General features: G+C 34.6%; 3 protein-coding genes across 3 annotated transcripts; 1 reads left to right on the top strand and 2 right to left on the bottom strand.

Moving 5' to 3' along the window:
- The first annotated feature begins 1674 nt into the window (after window positions 1–1674).
- Window positions 1675–5691, top strand: LOC105192894 (spermine oxidase). The gene is made up of 3 exons (XM_011157180.3): window positions 1675–2515; window positions 3058–3598; window positions 3715–5691. The coding sequence occupies exons 1-3, from the start codon at window positions 2338–2340 to the stop codon at window positions 4571–4573; spliced, it is 1578 nt and encodes a 525-aa protein (XP_011155482.1). The 5' UTR covers window positions 1675–2337; the 3' UTR covers window positions 4574–5691.
- Window positions 5692–6589: 898 nt separating this feature from the next.
- On the bottom strand, window positions 6590–11205 carry LOC105192896. The gene is made up of 8 exons (XM_011157181.3): window positions 11020–11205; window positions 8861–9050; window positions 8569–8686; window positions 8379–8489; window positions 8172–8294; window positions 7630–7911; window positions 7218–7512; window positions 6590–7101 (listed from the first exon to the last, which is right to left on the bottom strand). The coding sequence occupies exons 1-8, from the start codon at window positions 11038–11040 to the stop codon at window positions 6994–6996; spliced, it is 1248 nt and encodes a 415-aa protein (XP_011155483.1). The 5' UTR covers window positions 11041–11205; the 3' UTR covers window positions 6590–6993.
- Window positions 11206–13775: 2570 nt separating this feature from the next.
- LOC105192897 (arylphorin subunit beta) lies at window positions 13776–16822 on the bottom strand. Its single transcript, XM_011157182.3, has 6 exons — window positions 16541–16822; window positions 15993–16329; window positions 15252–15661; window positions 14855–15171; window positions 14393–14748; window positions 13776–14322 (listed from the first exon to the last, which is right to left on the bottom strand). Exons 1-6 carry the CDS (start codon window positions 16763–16765, stop codon window positions 13916–13918), a joined length of 2052 nt encoding a protein of 683 aa, XP_011155484.1. The 5' UTR covers window positions 16766–16822; the 3' UTR covers window positions 13776–13915.
- Between the last annotated feature and the right edge of the window lie 1780 nt (window positions 16823–18602).

The following is an 18602-nucleotide window of genomic DNA, read 5'->3' as shown; positions in this document are numbered from 1 at the left end:
ATAGTCATCAAGTAATTGTTTTTTTATCAAATCAAGTTCGCCGTCGACAATTTTACGCATCCATCTTGAAAGGCGTGAGACCACGTGAGATCAACTATAGTGCCACTAGTACAGTGTAGTGCAGTGTAGTGTAGTTAAAAGAATGGGCTATAACCTCATTTTTCCTCCGCGTCCATTTATCCAACCGCACGTACAATTACCCAAGGCCCGAGAAATTTTTTCGTTTAACCACTTGCTTCTTTTTGCTGAATATAGCATTACCAAATAAAAAATTGTTCAATATGACAATACATAATGATAAAAAAATGTTTAAAGTTTCTATTTCTGTACTCGTATCGATTTCAACTTTAAAAATCACTTCACTGCGATAAATTTCCCTTAGGTGCGTGCAATTTACCTACTTTCCCCTACATCAGGTGATTCATATACAGGGTGATTATTAATGACTGTTACAGCGTTTTATCCTAAGAGGATAACATACCGACAGAACACTGTAATATACTCAGCCCTTGTTAGATGACAGCTACGTCGAGCAGTGCCGAGTGATACGTACGCAAGGTCCGTGGATTGGCGTTGGAGGGGAAGGAAGGTCGTTGCATCCACTTCAACGATGTGGAACGAAAATGGCGGCGGCCATACTTTTACTGCACACTCGCTCACTCACACAACTAATAGCTGTAGTACCTTACTATCTACGTACATACACTAACACTGACTCGCTGTCTCGAAAATGGCGGCTATGCAACGACCTTCCTTCCCCTCCAACGCCAATCCACGGACCTTGTACGTACGTATAGGCCCCTGCTAAAAAATTTTTCTCAGATTACTTTTATATAATTTTTCAAAATGTCTGTATAATTTTATAGTTTTTTTAGACTTTTTCATAAGAATTGGAATACTTTTTATAAATACTTAGAATGTCTATATCCTTTCTCAAAATTTTTAAATGTGTTAACTATGAAGTATCCTATAGTGTCTTCAAGTTCATTGTATTTTTTTTCCAGGAAATTGAAGTATCTTTGAGTAACATCCAAACACATTTTCCATATATCCAACCTCGTTATTAATTTCCAATTTATGTACTTTAATTCCTGTTCTTAACATGACCTGAATTACCTGGATGGTGGCAAGAAATAATTATCTTGACGCACTTATAAATGTTGGAAGTTGGAAATGTTAAAGTTATATAAAGTGTATATACATATATGCACCATATAATTTAAAACAAAGATGTGATTTTGTATATACATACACACAGCGTAGAGTAAATATAATATAGAATACAAATACAAAATTTGTCTATACACAGAAGCAAGGTATTTATGAAAAGTGTGAGAAATGCAGGCTTAATAAGTTTATAAAATATGATTAATTTGGCATAGATTATTTGCTGTCCCATGATTTATCTGATTACTGCTAAATAAAAGGAATTGCATATTTTCTCTGGATTTTTTTGTTCAGCTAATGCCTATTCCACCAATGCAGATTAACTTTGATCACAATTTAACTTGCTCTTTATCTTTCTTTAGTTCTAAAAATTGGAAAAAGATTAAGAGTAAGTTAAACTGAAATCAAAGTTAATCTACATTGGTTGAAATGGGCACAAGTTTTTTAGTAATTTTGCTGGATTGGTCTGAAATAGTATCAAAATTTATAAAAAGTGTATTGAAATTGTAATAAAATAATTCATTATAATTCTATCATTCCAGATTACGTGAAAGAGAAGAAGGTAAATTTCATTTGAACCCATACAGCATAGAAGGCTGCAGAAATATTGTTGCAACATTTTGCTGCAACGTTGCAACAATATTGTTGCAAGTTTTGTGTTGTATGGGAAATTATCTATTAAATCGCCTATGCTTGGCTTTATGCTTAAACGCGATTGATTCGACAACCTGTTTTAGCATTTTTTTTTAGATATGATTATATGTGCTTAATAGGAATTGAATCCAAGACTTCTTTATATCTGATATTCTTACGTTTCTTTTTCTTTTTTTTTATTCATCTCGTAACCCAACAATTCTAAGCTATTATGCACGAGAAAATCAGACATTTCTTTGAACGTCATAATAAATTAATTTCTATAATAGCACGAATTCAATAAATCGCTAAAGAATATATTAGTATCGAAGAGACTTCTCTGAAACATCTCTAGTACGTTTACTGCCGCTTACTCAGACGTACGCATATTATATACCGCATGCATGTGTATGTACATACGTGCATACATACATACCACACTGTACCGTCTGCACTGCACCATGTGTGTGCCGATTACAGCTGTGAGCTGTGAGTGCTGTGACAGCCGATGTCGCTCGTCGCTCATATGTAACGAACATGGCGGAATCTACGAATAATTCGGAGGATGACCGACTGTCATGTAAGATCTTGATTATCGGTGCGGGTATGGCTGGATTGTCGGCTGCGACTCATTTTTTGAAGAACAACGAGACAGATTTTCTTATCGTCGAGGCGCGTGGACGTATAGGTGGTCGAATTATCGCAACGCAAGTCGGTACGATCACCCTAACCTTTCCTTATCTTGACAAAGTGTTTAACTCATTTCTAAATTTATTTGCTCCGTGATATAATAGTGACCGACCCTATAATTATAGTAATAACATATTTAAAATCCCTATTTAGCCTTATAATTTTTTAACATGTACAAATTTATGTCAATTATATGACAATACAAGACGAAGTAGAATCAGTATCTTGAGAAAATTATAGCAAATTTTCGGAATAAATATATTAGATGGATTTTTTTAGAACATTGATCAGAATGTATAATTTTATGTGTAAGTAAGAAAATATTATTTGTACTTAGTAAACGCAAAAGATAAAGATATTTTTGTGAAAATCTTTTGTGAACAAATTTTTTATCAAAATTGTATATTTTATTATTTTCATGACATGAAATAATTTTATATTTAAAAGTTTAAAGTAACGGACTATAATGTTGATTCTTTATATAAAAGTACAATGAAATGTTATTGCTATTATAAAAAAAAAAGTGATACAGAATGTATAAGAATTTTTTCCCATTCATCTCTCTAGGCAATGAGAAAGTTGAATTAGGAGCAAATTGGATCCATGGAGTGTTAGGTAATCCCATGTTTGAGTTAGCAATGGCGAATGGTTTAATAGACATTGTACATGTGCCGAAACCTCATAAAGTAGTGGCAGCGTTGGAAGATGGGAAACAGTTGCCGTTTCCTGTACTGCGAGAGATTTATGAGGCTTACGTATGTTTTTTGAGACGATGCGAAGAATACTTCCTGAGCACGTACAGTCCACCAGATGGTATAACCAGCGTAGGGGCACACATAGCTCTGGAAGCGGAGATATATCTGTCATCTTTGCCACCTGAACAACGAAGAATAAGACAACTGATCTTCGATTGTTTACTCAAGAGAGAAACCTGCGTCACAGGCTGCGACAGTATGGATGATGTTGATCTCCTGGAAATGGGCTCCTATGACGAGCTTCAAGGTGGTAATATCAGTCTTCCAAACGGATATAGCGCTATATTGGAACCAGTTTCAAAACATATACCAAAGGACCGTATTCTTACGAAACATGCAGTAACAAAGATTAGGTGAGCTTACAGTAATTCTTAAATGTAAAAAAAGAAGAACGTGAGAGAGTAATAAATGATGGAATGACCTAATGTATAATAAAAACTAACAATAACTTGTTATTCGTTTATTTTAGGTGGCAGAAATCAAAGTGTTGCCAAGACGATCTTACAGAAAAATCCGATTCTAAATCGAATAGCCTTATAGAAGTACAATGTGAAAATGGAAAAACGATCACCGCGCAACACGTACTATGTACGTTACCGTTGGGAGTTTTGAAAAGGACAGCTCAGGACTTATTTGAACCGTCGTTACCCGCATACAAACTCGAAGCAATAAGCAGATTAATGTTCGGTACGGTGAATAAGATATTTCTTGAATACGAACGGCCTTTTCTAAATCCCGGTGTATCGGAAGTGATGCTTCTCTGGGATGACGAGCGATTATCCGAGACGGAGAAGTGGGACATCAGCAAGACCTGGTTTAGAAAGATATATTCCTTTATCAAGATCTCGGATACGCTGCTGCTCGGTTGGATATCCGGTCGCGCGGCAGAATATATGGAAAAGCTTAGTACCACAGAAGTGGCAGAAGTGTGTACTACGATCCTGCGACGATTTCTCAATGATCCTTTCGTACCGACCCCCAAAAACTGTTTACGCACTACGTGGCATTCTCAACCTTATACGCAAGGTTCTTACACCGCGATGGCTGTCGGAGCGAGTCAATTGGACATTAGGAGTTTGGCTGAGCCATTGGTTCAGGAGAGAACGGAAAATGAGAAAACGGATGACGCGATCAAAATTCTCGTGGCGTTTGCTGGCGAACACACCCATTCCTCGTTCTATAGCACGGTGCACGGAGCATATTTGACTGGTCGAACGGCAGCTGAATTACTTTTGGGCACCAAGCAGAGTGAGAAGCATGCATTGAGTCTTAGTTGTGAGGATACCAGTGACCTCAGTTCTTGGATACAAGGCATTTCTTTAAATTAATACATATTTTTTCAAGGAAGAAAATGTGTGATGATTAAAGACGTTTAATAGACATATTTAGCAAATATATAAACATGCGTTTATGTTTGTGCAATTAGTTTCTTTTTGTAAATACTATAGTGAAACAATTGTCAGTTTACATAATGTACATAATGGTGCTTCTTAAGACTTTACAATTACATGTGGATAACATGTGCATTTATAATATCGTACTCTATTAAGGAATAACGAATAAAACTTAGATAAGACACTGAAATTGCGTATTAGTGACATCGTGTACGAATGTCACGAATGCTGTGAATGTTTTGAATATATTTGACGAAAATATTTATGTTTAGAAGTGAGAATATTTTGAAAATGATGAATGGTATGTATCATGCAAGTATTTATTTTTTAAAGCTGATCGAATCGATATAATTTTGTCATTTATTAAACTCATGTAGATAATACATTGAATTCAAAACAAGCCTAAGTATTTGCGCAAAATATAACAATTTCTAATTAATCTTTTTGTATATGTGTGTTACATATGTGCATTCATGCGTGTGTGTGCGTACGTGTACGTGTTCGTGTGCGTGCGTGCGCGTGTGTGTCTATGTGTATACACACACACACACACACACACACACACACACAGACATATCTAGTGAATTATTAACGAAATTTATGAAGAATTCTTTCCCTGAAAATGCATTGTATATTCTTTTATTCTCACTTTTCTCATATCTCTGTTCTTATTCAAGTGCAAATTATTCGCTTGCTTAACTTTTTTATCACCTATTGCACTTTGTACTTATTGTTTAGTAATGAAAAGTTTATCATGAATTAACTTAATCTAGTCATTGAAATTGAGATACATAAAAAAGTATTTGATAAATAATAACAAATTATATCATGCACGATGCTGAAACAGTTCTACAAGGTAGAACTTGTATTCATTATATAGGTATTTTACGTTTCCAGTTGTAGTTATGTGCCATAGATTGAGTATTAGTAACTTTTAAAATGTTAAGTGAAAAAAGAAGATATAAAACATCTATCTTTTTAAAATAGCCCAAGTATAATATACATATGTGAATTCATAAAATTAATGAAAATAAAAGTCTTTGTTTATTAATGATGTGCTTCTTTGTTTATGTTTCTTTACATTAATAACATATTACATATAATAGAGTAAGAATAATATTATATCATTATCATTTGAGAGATACAATCAAATTATTCTTTATAATATACAATATTAATAATATTAGTTAATAACACCATCATTGTATTGACTTTTTATCGTATTAACGAAAAGCAAGTTTATAAAGTTATTGTTTTATGTATTTTTTTTTTTTAAGAAGATTACGAATATATTTTTATAATTTTACGACAATAAATTGAATAATTTCTTGATTGTTGGTAAAAAATAATTTAAACTAGAAAAAAATTATTATTTTTTTTTTATTTAAACACAATATAGTTATTACAATTTATACAATATATATACGATAAGTAATGGTATAACATAATAATTATTATTATTATACGTTACACATATCATACATACACATGCGCGCGTACACACACACACACACACACACACACACACACACACACACACAAACACACGCGTACACTAAACTAAAACTTGTTATAATTATTAGTTTATAATTTTGAGTACTACAATAATTATCACTGTAGTACTTGAGTAAAATTTTGATGACACATTATTCTGTTGTCTTAACATTAAAAACGTATATATTAATTTAAAACATTCAATACTTTTTTATCTTTTTGGTTAAAAATTATATTTTTATCTTACAGATGATAATTTTATATCAATGTAATTGGCGAAGTAAAAAGGAGATAAAAATTTCCATTTTTTAAAATCTGAAACTATTATTTTTATATCTGAATCCATCATATTTGAAAATAGATAATACTTTCTTAATACTTGTATCACAATATTTTTTTTTTATTTGTCCTATTGTCTCTTCTCAATTGTCTCTTTTATTTATTTTAATTAATATATAATGTATAAAATTTATTATTATATTTTTGTATACGTTTAAACCTGAACCGATGTATATGCTCGTTATGCTATCAATCGGCAATCGGGGCTGTATCAACGATAAAAGATGTAATCAAATATATTCGTTTAACTATTTTAATGCTAGAAAACTCATCGCATTTAATTGTGATAAAGAAATACTAATATCGAATAATTATCAACAGCGCCTGTAAAGTATAACGCATAAACGAAAAGGATAACGTATAAGTAATGCGCCAGTGTTTGACTATGCGCGATATTTGGAATGACTTGGATAAATCGCTCCAACTTGCTCGGGTAGCGATGATTGAAATAATCGTCGCGTGTAAAGCGACATGATATTTGATATCTTGTTGAAACGTAAAACATGTTTAAATAGAACTCATCATAATTCGACATTGGAACCGCTGCGGCGGACGTATCGATTAAAATAATCCGGTCGCCAGCATTTGCAGCTTCCCGGTACCAAGAACCAGTCGTAGTATAACCGTACCTAAGAGAGAGAGAGAGAATAACAAAGATGCAAAAATCAATCAATATTCAATTGCACTTGATAAAAAGTGTGATAGTCGATTGAAAGTTTTATTGAAGTGAAAATGTGACTCTTACTTGGAAGCAACCCATTTCGTCGACACCGTCACAGTGATGTTGCTGAGCACCGCCATTATTGTTACGCGCCTCTCCCGTGCTCGCGCGTTTTTGCAAATATTGCTGATAATTTTGAAAATCGTGAACCGGTGGCGGTGAGCCGGCGACTGGATCTCGAGTAGCAGATCCGATACCGGAATCAGTCCCTTGATTCTCCTCTAAGAACGTGTCTGGATAAAATATTTCAGCGACCAACAGACTCGTCCATCTCGGTGACGATAAGCATCCACCATCCAAATAATGACATCTCGATTGCCTGCAACAACAATCTTTTGAATCTTCGTATCAACATTCGTTTGGAAATACTGTTCCTAAGCTAGGGTCAGCTTAGGTGACTAGTGCAAATTCAAGTAATGGAATCGGAATCCCCTACATGCATCTGGTGAGCTCGATCGTCTGCGTAAAGTAACCTTCGTAAGGTATCTGTACGACGTATCTCCAGACACCTTGGTAATTCTTGGCGAAAACTGGAGTCGCGTACTCGACTTTGGCTGGACACGGTGTCGGTGGGCCCGTGTACTCGCTTTTCTCCTGCGACGGTACGCGTTCTCCTCGTCGATAATCCGACGATGTCGAAGGTTCATCCCGACGTTCGATCACCGATGCCGACGATGTCATCGGCTCACCTTGGATCGCTTTATACAACATGCACACTCTATTCGTGTCGAAAACAAACAATACAATTATAATTGTCTTGTTTAACAACGATTAAGAGAAAATTCTCTATTTCTCTATGCATTCTAAAAGAAAAGACTCTATTTTTCAAAGATAACTTTTAAATCCTGATACTTTTGTTAAAAGAAAATCAATGTTCTACGTATGATCTGATTCTTCGATATTGCGAATATAATGTAATATAATATACGTGCGTTGAATTTGAAAATTCTAGAAAAAAAAAGAAAGAAATATACTTACACACCGCTACCATTTTCACAAAACTTGCGACCATTTCGTTTCGATTCCGCGATTAAAGTCGAATCCAATGGACTAGATCTTTTGCTTCTATCTTTTGCTTTCTCTTCTTCATCCGTGTCGACGCTACGAAGAGATACAAACGCAAAATTATTTTGTATTCTTTTCGTACATACTCTTGAATTGCATACATATCCTCGGATCACTTACGAATTTTGCGACAATGGATGCACTTTGGCGACCTTTGGTAACGAATCGTCAGCCTTGAGGATCGGTAACGCCTTGCTGAGAAACTTGAGTGTATGATTCTTTATCAGTGCGCTACGAGAAAAAAAAAAAAAAAATTGACAGTAAGATCAGTAAGATCGTTTATAACGGTGAACATTTATTTCTCACTTACAAGGGATACGACGAGCCGTTTACATATTGATTCATTGGATTCCGCGGAATGTAGCCCTTGTTCAAATCTCCGCAGATATTGTGTATCGAAACGAATCCTTGTCCATGCTTATCGCTACCTATAATTTCTCTAATTATTAAAAAGTACAAACTTTTAACCGTTTATTAATAATAACGGGCGATACGCTATTATAAAAGAACGCATTATAAAAGAATGTCGACATAACGGTGTTTGCTAATTAGCCTTAGTCTTAGATTTCATTTTGCTTATCTTCACACTTCACACTACCTACCGTAACATTCTTTATCACTGTCGATGTAGGGCGGTGGCCGAACTCTTGGTGGTTCTGCATTCGGTGATTCGATGAACGCGTAATATCCCTCGGGAGGCTCTTCCGTTCGTACGGGCTCGTTATCGTTAACAACCGGTTTGGTACTTTTAGACTTTTCTTCGGCGTACGATGATGCACACAAGAGTATCATCTGAATGACGATAATATTATCGTATTTTTTTTTATAAAAAAAAAAAGAATTTTATATACATTTTATTTTATGTACATTGACGCATAATTATATGTATATAAGATATGGAAATGTACCGCATCTTTTACTTTTCCAAGAATTTCCATTTGTTTTTTAATAAGATTAATTACTCTAATTATATTTACATTAGCTGAGAGTAAGTCTCTGAAGAAAAAAACTAATCAACTATAAATAATGTCCAAGAACATATTGTGCAACAAATCTAAATATTACAATAGCACACATAACGTATTCGCGCGTAGGTATGTATAATATTTTTGGATTTTGTCATAATTGATCCATATTTGATTTTCTCTTTTAATCTTTCCGCTACAGTGTCAGTTTTTTGTTTGTTTTTTTTTTCCCAATACAAAATCTCCGTATACGATCATGGATAACGGCCAACGGGTATTACGTTACATCGCGTCGGCATCGATGATGATTACGAGATATTCCCTCGTAGTTAGCGAGGTATGCGTACGATGCTAACGGTACACGGTCCACGCTTCTCGCTGCGGGCTGTTCAGCCTATTTTATAACGTGCGTGTTACTCGAGCGTTGCCCTACTAACCGAGGCATTATACCGTTCTATTCACGAATCTTAAATTCTTTCAAAGTTTAATAACTTGGGGGAAAAGTACAAAATACACGTATAGATATATATATAAGACAAAACTTGTCAACTTAATTATATTTCTTCAGTTCAAAAGTATTGAAGTTAAATACATATATAAAATAAAGAAATATAATCAAGTTGAAAAATTTAGTCAACTTTTTCTTTATTATATACATACATATACATATTGTTACGCTTACGAACATTTCTCGATCTTATCAAGCTCTTTGATACATTTCTAAAGACAGACGGGAATAGAAGGGATGAACAACTATGAATATAGATAGACATTAATCTATTGCCATCGATTAAATACTAAATAATATTGAAAATACTTATTTTTAGAATCGAGGATTCATATTTTGCTCGACTTTGATCGAAAATCGCGCGACAGCCTCGCTAGCATTCTACCTCGCTTCTTCCCGCAATGCGTTCAATCGATACGTTTGATACGAATGCGCGTATACAGGTAGATGTAATTAATCTACATAAATTTGAAATTTTTGGATCTTTTGTTAGACTCGAATATCTACAGAACGATTTAACGTAAGAATTCTTTCCGGGCTGCAAAAGGTGGATGTCCGTCCTACTTTCTTGCGGTAGATCCAAGGAAGGCGTTAGGAAGTGCCGATACAGTTACGAGGACAATGACGTCTCCGAACCGGTATCGGACAGAATTACGGTAGATTCGATTTATTTAGCGGGGCATAGCCGTAGATTGCGTGAATATTTATGAGTTTGCTTCAAAAATTGTCATTTTCATACGACTTATTACATTAAAAAATGGTTTTTGGTTGGTTATATTTATTAGTTAAAAAACTCTCTCTCTCTCTCTCTCTCTCTATTTTTTTTTCAAATTGTGTTATTTTTACAATGATACGTGATGACGATTTGACAATATTCCTCGATTGTTCCCTTAAATTAACTTTACAAATAAATTCAAGAGTTTAATGTCGCTTTAATTTTGATTTCTTATAATTCGTTTTCGTATAATCTACTCCTATTTATACTTTTATCCACAAATTTAATTGAAAATCTAAATTTATAATAGAAATGTTTGAGAATCTACTTGTAATAAATTTACTTGCAATAAATTTCAACTTTGAAAATAGATGAAAATCTTACCCATTTAACTTTTCTCGTTTTTCCTTTTTATGTATAAATCGAATTATGTGGCTAATAAAAAGTTATAAATAAAATAACGTCTAACACGTGAAATTCTTGCTAATAACACGTTAAGCTTTTAAAGGTGAATTGCACCAAATACGTAACAGCGTTCGCTTAATCCAATTACGTGATTGATAAAAAACTTACGACAAATGTGCGAAATTCCATGGCGCGTTAATCCACCGTAAAGATGAGGAGGAAAGAAATTATTGTTTCGCGACAAGTCGAAGAGACCGTCGAAAGGGTCAAAAGTTTCTTGAGACTATCTCACGAGCCGATCGAGCCTGTCTACCACTGTCTACCAGCCAACGGTCATAGCAAAACTGAATTTCTCGTCACTCGCCCGCATTGCACCGCTCTCAAGGGGGGCCACTTCTTACCTTCACCTCGCCCGTGTACTTGACCGTTTGTGCGGCTGGTGGTGCGGTAGAGAGAGAGAGAGAGAGAGAGGAACGGACGGAGATATTTGGTATTCAGTCTGTTAACGACCATGCACGAATTGTAACGTAGAAGACGACCGAAATTACGGTATATCTAAAATAAAATATGGAAGTAATTCGTTGCAAAGGATAAGACAAAAATCTACAATATACCTATTGTTTTAATTGTTTGGGAGGAAGAAAGGAAGAAAAAGTAATCTAAAAATGTTTTTGTTTCCTATTTATGATTTAATAAGACAAAATAATCAATTTTTATTACAGCACCAGTTGTCAATGAAACAGCCCATACGAAGCACAGCACAGAAAGATTGCAGAAATATCACATCTACACTCGAGTGTTTTCTTGTTATTTAACTTTTTAATTGGCTGTATACACTTTGAGTTATGCAAAGTTAAACAATAGCATGGAACATGGAATTTTGTTAATATGGTTTTTAAAACAAAATTTTTATATTGTAATATTTCTTCGATAAATCGATTGTTACTCTAAAGGGCGATGTTCAGAAACATCAAAGGTATCATATTTCTATGTTTGCGTTTTATGTTATAAACAGGGATAAAGTGATAGTTTTAATGATATTTCTTAAGTCTTTGAATGCAAGAAAATTTTAAATCAGAATAGTTTTAAATTGATGTAAAATTAAAAATATATAATTTTGTAATGAAATATTGTATGTTTTTTTAAATTAAACCGGTTTTAAAAAGAATTATTTTTAGCATAGCCATATTACCATTTTTTTCATCTATCGATTTCGCAATGCGTGACATTTTTATAAATCACGTCCTAAATAATAAATATTTTATTACTTTGTGCTTAAGAATATGTTAAACAACATTTTGACGAATAAAATATCGTTTTAATTTCAATATGAAATATTTTTTATAAGCAAAGTTATTCAATAAAATGGAAATGGGTACCATTTTACCCTCTTCTCCTCTACATTTTGTGGAATATATAAATAAAAACAAATGTAATTAATATATATTTTATTATAATAATTATATTTTGCGCAGGTACATATATTTTGCATTTTATTTCACTTTGCACTTTGTTTTCATTACTTACCATAATTGATATTTTTTTTAAATCTTCAAAATTAAATTATTTTGAAAATTTTTTATGTAAATATCCATCAAAATTACGCAAGCAAAATTACGTAAACTTTGAGAAATTTTAATTTCATTACAGAGCTAGGAGATGGGGAGAGGAGCAGTTATATAAAAATTTTCACATATAACAAATCAATTTATTTCACAAAAGTCAATGGCTTGCGTTCGTTATAAAATGCGAATAATGGTTGAAATATTTTTCAACATTTGCAACGATTGTTGCAATGCTGTAGATTTTTGCAATCTTGCTGTTATACCTTGCACCGTAATATCTATTAATATGTTACAATATTACAGGTCAATCTGCAATATTGCAATTTTTCTGCAATACTATATAACTGCAAGTTTTTGTGCTGTATGGAAAAGGAACCGTCGTTAAATGCTGAATCTTAAGAGTAATAGTCGTAAATTAATTACAAGTCGTTTCTATGTTTATATAATTGTGTAGATATAATTGTTACTTCATGTTTCATGTGCACCGAGAAACAAAGTTTCTTAGAAAACCAAAATATTTAGTTAGTAGAAGTCCGAAACGATCAATTGAACGTTAAACATTGAGTTTATTTAACAATTGGTTGTACGTACATACATACGAAAAAAAAAGATATAGTTTATTCATGCCAACCATTCACATTTTTTAACTTGACAGAACAGACGCCCGCTACAAAGCTTTTAATATTACACAATTTTATACAAATTACAAAACTATTAAACTATTAAGCCCTCAATAGTCAAAATTGGCGATCTCCGCGATGACAGCCATTTAGGGATGAGTTAGCGCAGCGAGAGAATTAATTTAAATCTTATATTTGTGTGTTATACAGTATCACCGTAGCTTCGTAATTGACGATGAGTAACTCGGTCCGTCCGCACATCGAGTCGGTGAGTGAGAAATCAACTTTTTATTACATTTCAAACATCCTGCGCAGGATCAAGGTATATGATATTACCGCGCGATCGTATCCGTATTTTCGTGAGTGAGTGAGTTAAATCCGAGGAGGAAGAGGAGGAAGAGGAGGAAGTCCGGAAGGCAACTTTGGAGTGAGTAATATTTGCAACATGTACAGCATGTATATATGTGTATAACGTCCAGACTAACCAATGGATATCGTATGTTACAGATATTTCTCGGGATGAGAATTGACGAGAGGATTAAAGGACAATTACTAGGCATTATTAATCGGCATCATGGAAGAGCGACTACAATAACTTGGATATATTCTTTACTAAAAATTAATTAAATCAACTCAACTATATACCTTATTCAGTCGCATGCATCGAACTAAATATTTTAGTTATTCAAGAAATTTTTTTCTCAAGGTGATTCATACATTTATGAAATTCCTCAACGTATATTATACAAAACATATATAGGTGTATATATATATATATATATATATATATATATATATATATATATATATGTACTTTATTTAGAATGAACGTTTGGAATATCAAGTGAAGTAAGTTAACAGATTTAACGCAAATAACGATCAATAGGTGACATTTAGCTCAGTTTCATCCTTATGATAGATGACAATGTCTTTCAACATCATGTTCGATCCATTGTAGCGGAAATTGTAAACAGGCCTATCCAAGGGGAATCCGTAGGGCTTGTTATCGAATTTGTAGCCACCAAAGACGCGGGACAGATATGGGATCGCTTCTCCTTCGAGTGGGTTGACGTATACGAAAATCTGGAAGGACATACCCTCTTTCTTGCCCTTAGGCAAGAGCAGACGCTCGGGAAAACCGTAGATTCTTTCCGCATACGAGAAGGACTCGGAACCGTCGAAGGCTTTGAGTAACTTGTTGTACGATATCTCGCTCGGTTCCGGATCGGGTATGGCGAAGAAACAATCTTTACTGTTTCGGACAATCTTGTTCGTTCCGGCATTCACTGTAACGGAAAGTAGAAAATGAAATCAAAATGTCGTATAAGAAGGAATCGGAGAACAAGAGATACTAACGATCGACTATCCAGTTGTCCATTTCATAAAAGTATTTTGCGTATTCAGCGAATTCCACCGGTTTGTGATGAATGTCATATTTTGGTCCGAGGAAAATACGTATGACGGCTTTCATAGATTTGGCGGCGTTGATAGCGAGATGGAAACTGAATGGTTTGTGATTGAGACGATATTGACGAATTTTGACCAATGTATTCTCAGCCTCCTTCGCGTCACTCATCAAACCATTCCAGTTGTTGATCGAGGTGTCGAATTGATCGAAATAAGTAATTAATTTATCCACGACGAAAGACTCGATCTTCAGTTCGGGATAGATGATTTCGTTCTTGTTGTATGCTCTCTGATGCATTTTGTACCTAAAACCCATATTCGTTGTCATATTGTCGTATTGTCGAAAAAAAATTGTCATTTTAATCGCAAAGTATTTGCGAGATACTCGAGAATCTTATTGTTAGATAATACCTGTAATAGTAGAATAATATTCTTTTGTAGAAACGATAAAATGCAGGATCTCTCATGGACGTGCTGTATAACTCAAGAGCACTAGGTATGATTTGATAGGACGTTGACGGCTCCAAGTTGAATCCAAAGATCTTTCTTGCGAAGAAATCGATACTGCCGTAAAAGTCGGGATTGCACGAATCCATGTTGCCCTCGATAATGTTACCAAGGATGTTGAGACCCTCGGGGGTGTAAATGTTGATCATTTTGCCAGTTGCATCCATGACAAATCCGGAATCGATGGACGCCGATACTCGAGACTCCATCTCTTCTATGTCCTAAAAGCGATAGATTAATTAATCGTCACGTTCTCATCACCGAACGGAGAAACTCAAACTTTTTTAGTAGCGGGTCTAACCTTAATATATTTGTACTTGTAGTAGGGGAATTTGCTCCAATACGGTCTCTGTGGCATCGGTAATCCATTGTGATACGTCATCGTTGGATAGTATCCGATGTAGAACTCGTTGTGCCAATCGAAATCTTCAATTTTACCAATGTCGTTGGATAGTCGTTCCAGGTAATAACGCGACAGCAACTGTTTGTGATTATAGAGATAATCCATGCCGCGATTCTTCGGCATGCCGAATTCTTCTCCCTTTAGCCAGAACGGATAGTCTTGCCGCAGGTAAAAGTAGTAAGCGTTCAGGCCAATATCCTCGGTAAAGTAATTGATCTTGTGGTCTAGATCGTACTCGCGCTGGATGTACCATCCAGAATAATTTGCGGGAATGATGTAGACGTTGTAGCCATCGAACTTCTTCGAGTCTGCGTTAAACGTTAAATGTCAAAATCATTACTTACTAATAAACATCCAACTAAAATTGAGATTCTCAACAAAAAGAATTTCTTGCAACCGTAAGACGTGTTAACACAGCAAATGAAGAAAACAAAAAATAGTTGAATCACAAACTTCATAATAGTAAAGCTTTCCTAAAATTTATATTGAAAATAATATCAATAATTAGAAAGAAAAATATTTTCTGTAAATTTTCTGGAAATTGCGTGCCGCAACTCTTTCAGTTTGCAATGTAAACGAATTCCCAATTTGCAGCGTAAAACAATTAACAAAAGAGCGATCACTTTTCGAGAAACTTACCAAGTTTACCAAAGTGTTTCGCATGATGCGTTTTCTCGAGTACTTCTGAATTGAAAAATCCATATGGATATATCTCATAAGGTAACGGCAGCTGAATGAATTTGGTATCGTCGCGGAGTATAACCGCGGTATACAGGGCTTCGCCAAACTGCATCTCGTTCACGTAAATGCGCGCCCATAGTGCCGTTTTGTAAAAGGTGTCAAAATCTTTGGCGTAATAGAACAAGCGAAATAGCGCCTCTGTTTCCTTCCGGAGTTTTGGATAATACAGGGAGGTGAGCTCGCCACGAGGAAGCATGCCATACTCGTATAGATAGAGAAAGTTCTTCACCGCGCTCTGCAAACGGCAATCGACACGTGACAATAGGGCACTTGACAACACAGGGTGAAGATATATCAAGATAATATAAAATAAACGGTGGAAAATGATGAAAAATCGTATGCGAGTTGCGAGTGATTGTACTTTGCGAGTTTTCGTTTGATTTTCAAAAAAGATGAAAAACTTATTGCAGCAATCGTGAAAAATAATAATTTCTATTAATATTTACCGTATTAGTGTACGAGTCTATGTTGGCTTCGATGTTGTACGAGCGACCTTCCTCGTATAACGAAGGATTCACCAGAGAGGGTTGCGAAACATAGTAAAAAAGATTGTAGATTTTCTTCTGTTTAAGAAGGAACTCCTTGTCGGCGACTTTGATGGTGTTGTAGTCGGCTGCCACCAGACTGAAGGCGGTCGCCGCGATGACGGCTAGTACCGTCGGAAACTTCATTTTTCAAACTTCTCCAAACAGCCGCGCCGCAGGGGCAAAACCAATTCTGAATCGCGCTCGACGCCGCTCTCGCACTTTTATATATGTACAACGAGACGTTGAGCGCGCAATCAAATCGTTGGCGTTGGGTCATAAGGGCACACTGGACGAATCGTATTCGATATGGGATTGTCACGATGAGCTCTTTTTCCAAGAGCCCGCGCTAACAGCGCAGAGAATGCTAGACGTTGTATTCCTATCAATTTTATCAACTAGCGGATTAATCGTGAATATATCCTTTAATCTAAAGAATCTAAGGAGCCTGCTTACAAGTCCATTAACGAATCAACAGATTTGTCATTATTTCTTGTCGCGTGTCCCAACGCAAGATAGCTTGGACGCAAGAGTAAAAGATCACGCTGATGATATAAGTAATGCTATTCGAAAAAATATGTAAAATATAAGCGTCTTTTTTCATTTTCAATGCTCACATCTGTCACGGTATCACTATATATATATATCATATACAACAATACCTTTTTTTAAGTATATGTAAGAGAACACTGAAGAATTTCTTTTATATCTGCGCGTGAGAGCAATGAAAATTGATTGATAAAACGCGCGAATGACCCAGTAAAGGCCGTGCCTAAAAACAAAATGTTACACACACGTCATACGCACGTACAAATATATCCTTCATAGTGATTGTGCCTGGCGTCGATCTAACGCCGAAAAATAAATACCGATGTTAAATAAAATATCGGGCTGAAAGAATCGTTTTCATCACACGGGATATGTCTTCTAACACAATCGAACCCAATCGATTGAGTATTTTCCGTACTTTTGCGCAAGTTCTATGCAGCAGGTCGACGTATGCGTTTACAACGACAAATGCAACTCAAATTGCTTAAATTGCCCTCTTAAGGAATAACACGAGATTAATTATAGTTGCACAAATATAAATAATGTGCTCTTATCACGCATGACTTTTGACTCGAATCCAAATTACAAAAATGTCTTATGTACGTGTATCGAGTAATGATTTAATGGAGTTTCAATGTTTGCGTCTTGCAAAATACAATGATAGACTTAATAAAATTGTTTTTTCTACAATCTATCATTTTGAATTTTACATGAGACGCGATACATTTTACTAATGAAATATTGCTTGATAATATATGTTTTGAATTCATTAGTTAAAAAAATGTTTCATTTTTTATTTGTAAAATTAAATTAATTTATTAACATTTACCTTTCTGGTTTGCGTAGCAACATTATTATAACATTAATGAAATATTTCTGTCAATCTGTTTGTATCTCCACATTGTATATTGATATACATATACATATTAACTCTGATACACTTATTAATAAAAGTTAAAAAAATTATCAAATATATTTTATTTGTGTATTGTTATGCATTTTTGTATAAAGATGTAATAAACTGTACCATATAAATACATCACGGAAAGTTCTTTGTAAGATGATTAATGTAATCTATCGAGCATATGGATGAATCAAAGTAAACGATTCGCGAGTAATCGCTTTATTCTTTAATTTTTATCAGTAAGTGTCACGCAATTGCATGGTAGCTAAAAATTTTACAGATAGTCGATAAATGTACTCATTTCGTGCGATGCGAGTATGATTGATGCGTCGCGTCGCCTCAGTCGACGGTAAAAATTCTGCGTTATAGGTCGATAACTGAACAGCTGTGCCTAGTTGATGAAAAAATGATAAAAAAAAGACGATTAATTAAGTTTGCCGCCTGGAAGATCATATCTGAATGTTTGTAGCATTAATAATCTTCAAGAGGTCCTCATTTTATGACCCATGATAAATGCTATAAATATATAAG

The sequence above is a fragment of the Solenopsis invicta genome, chromosome 8 (genome assembly GCF_016802725.1).
Source record: "Solenopsis invicta isolate M01_SB chromosome 8, UNIL_Sinv_3.0, whole genome shotgun sequence".
Lineage (NCBI taxonomy): Eukaryota > Metazoa > Arthropoda > Insecta > Hymenoptera > Formicidae > Solenopsis > Solenopsis invicta.
This window is presented reverse-complemented; position numbering and strand designations above follow the sequence as displayed.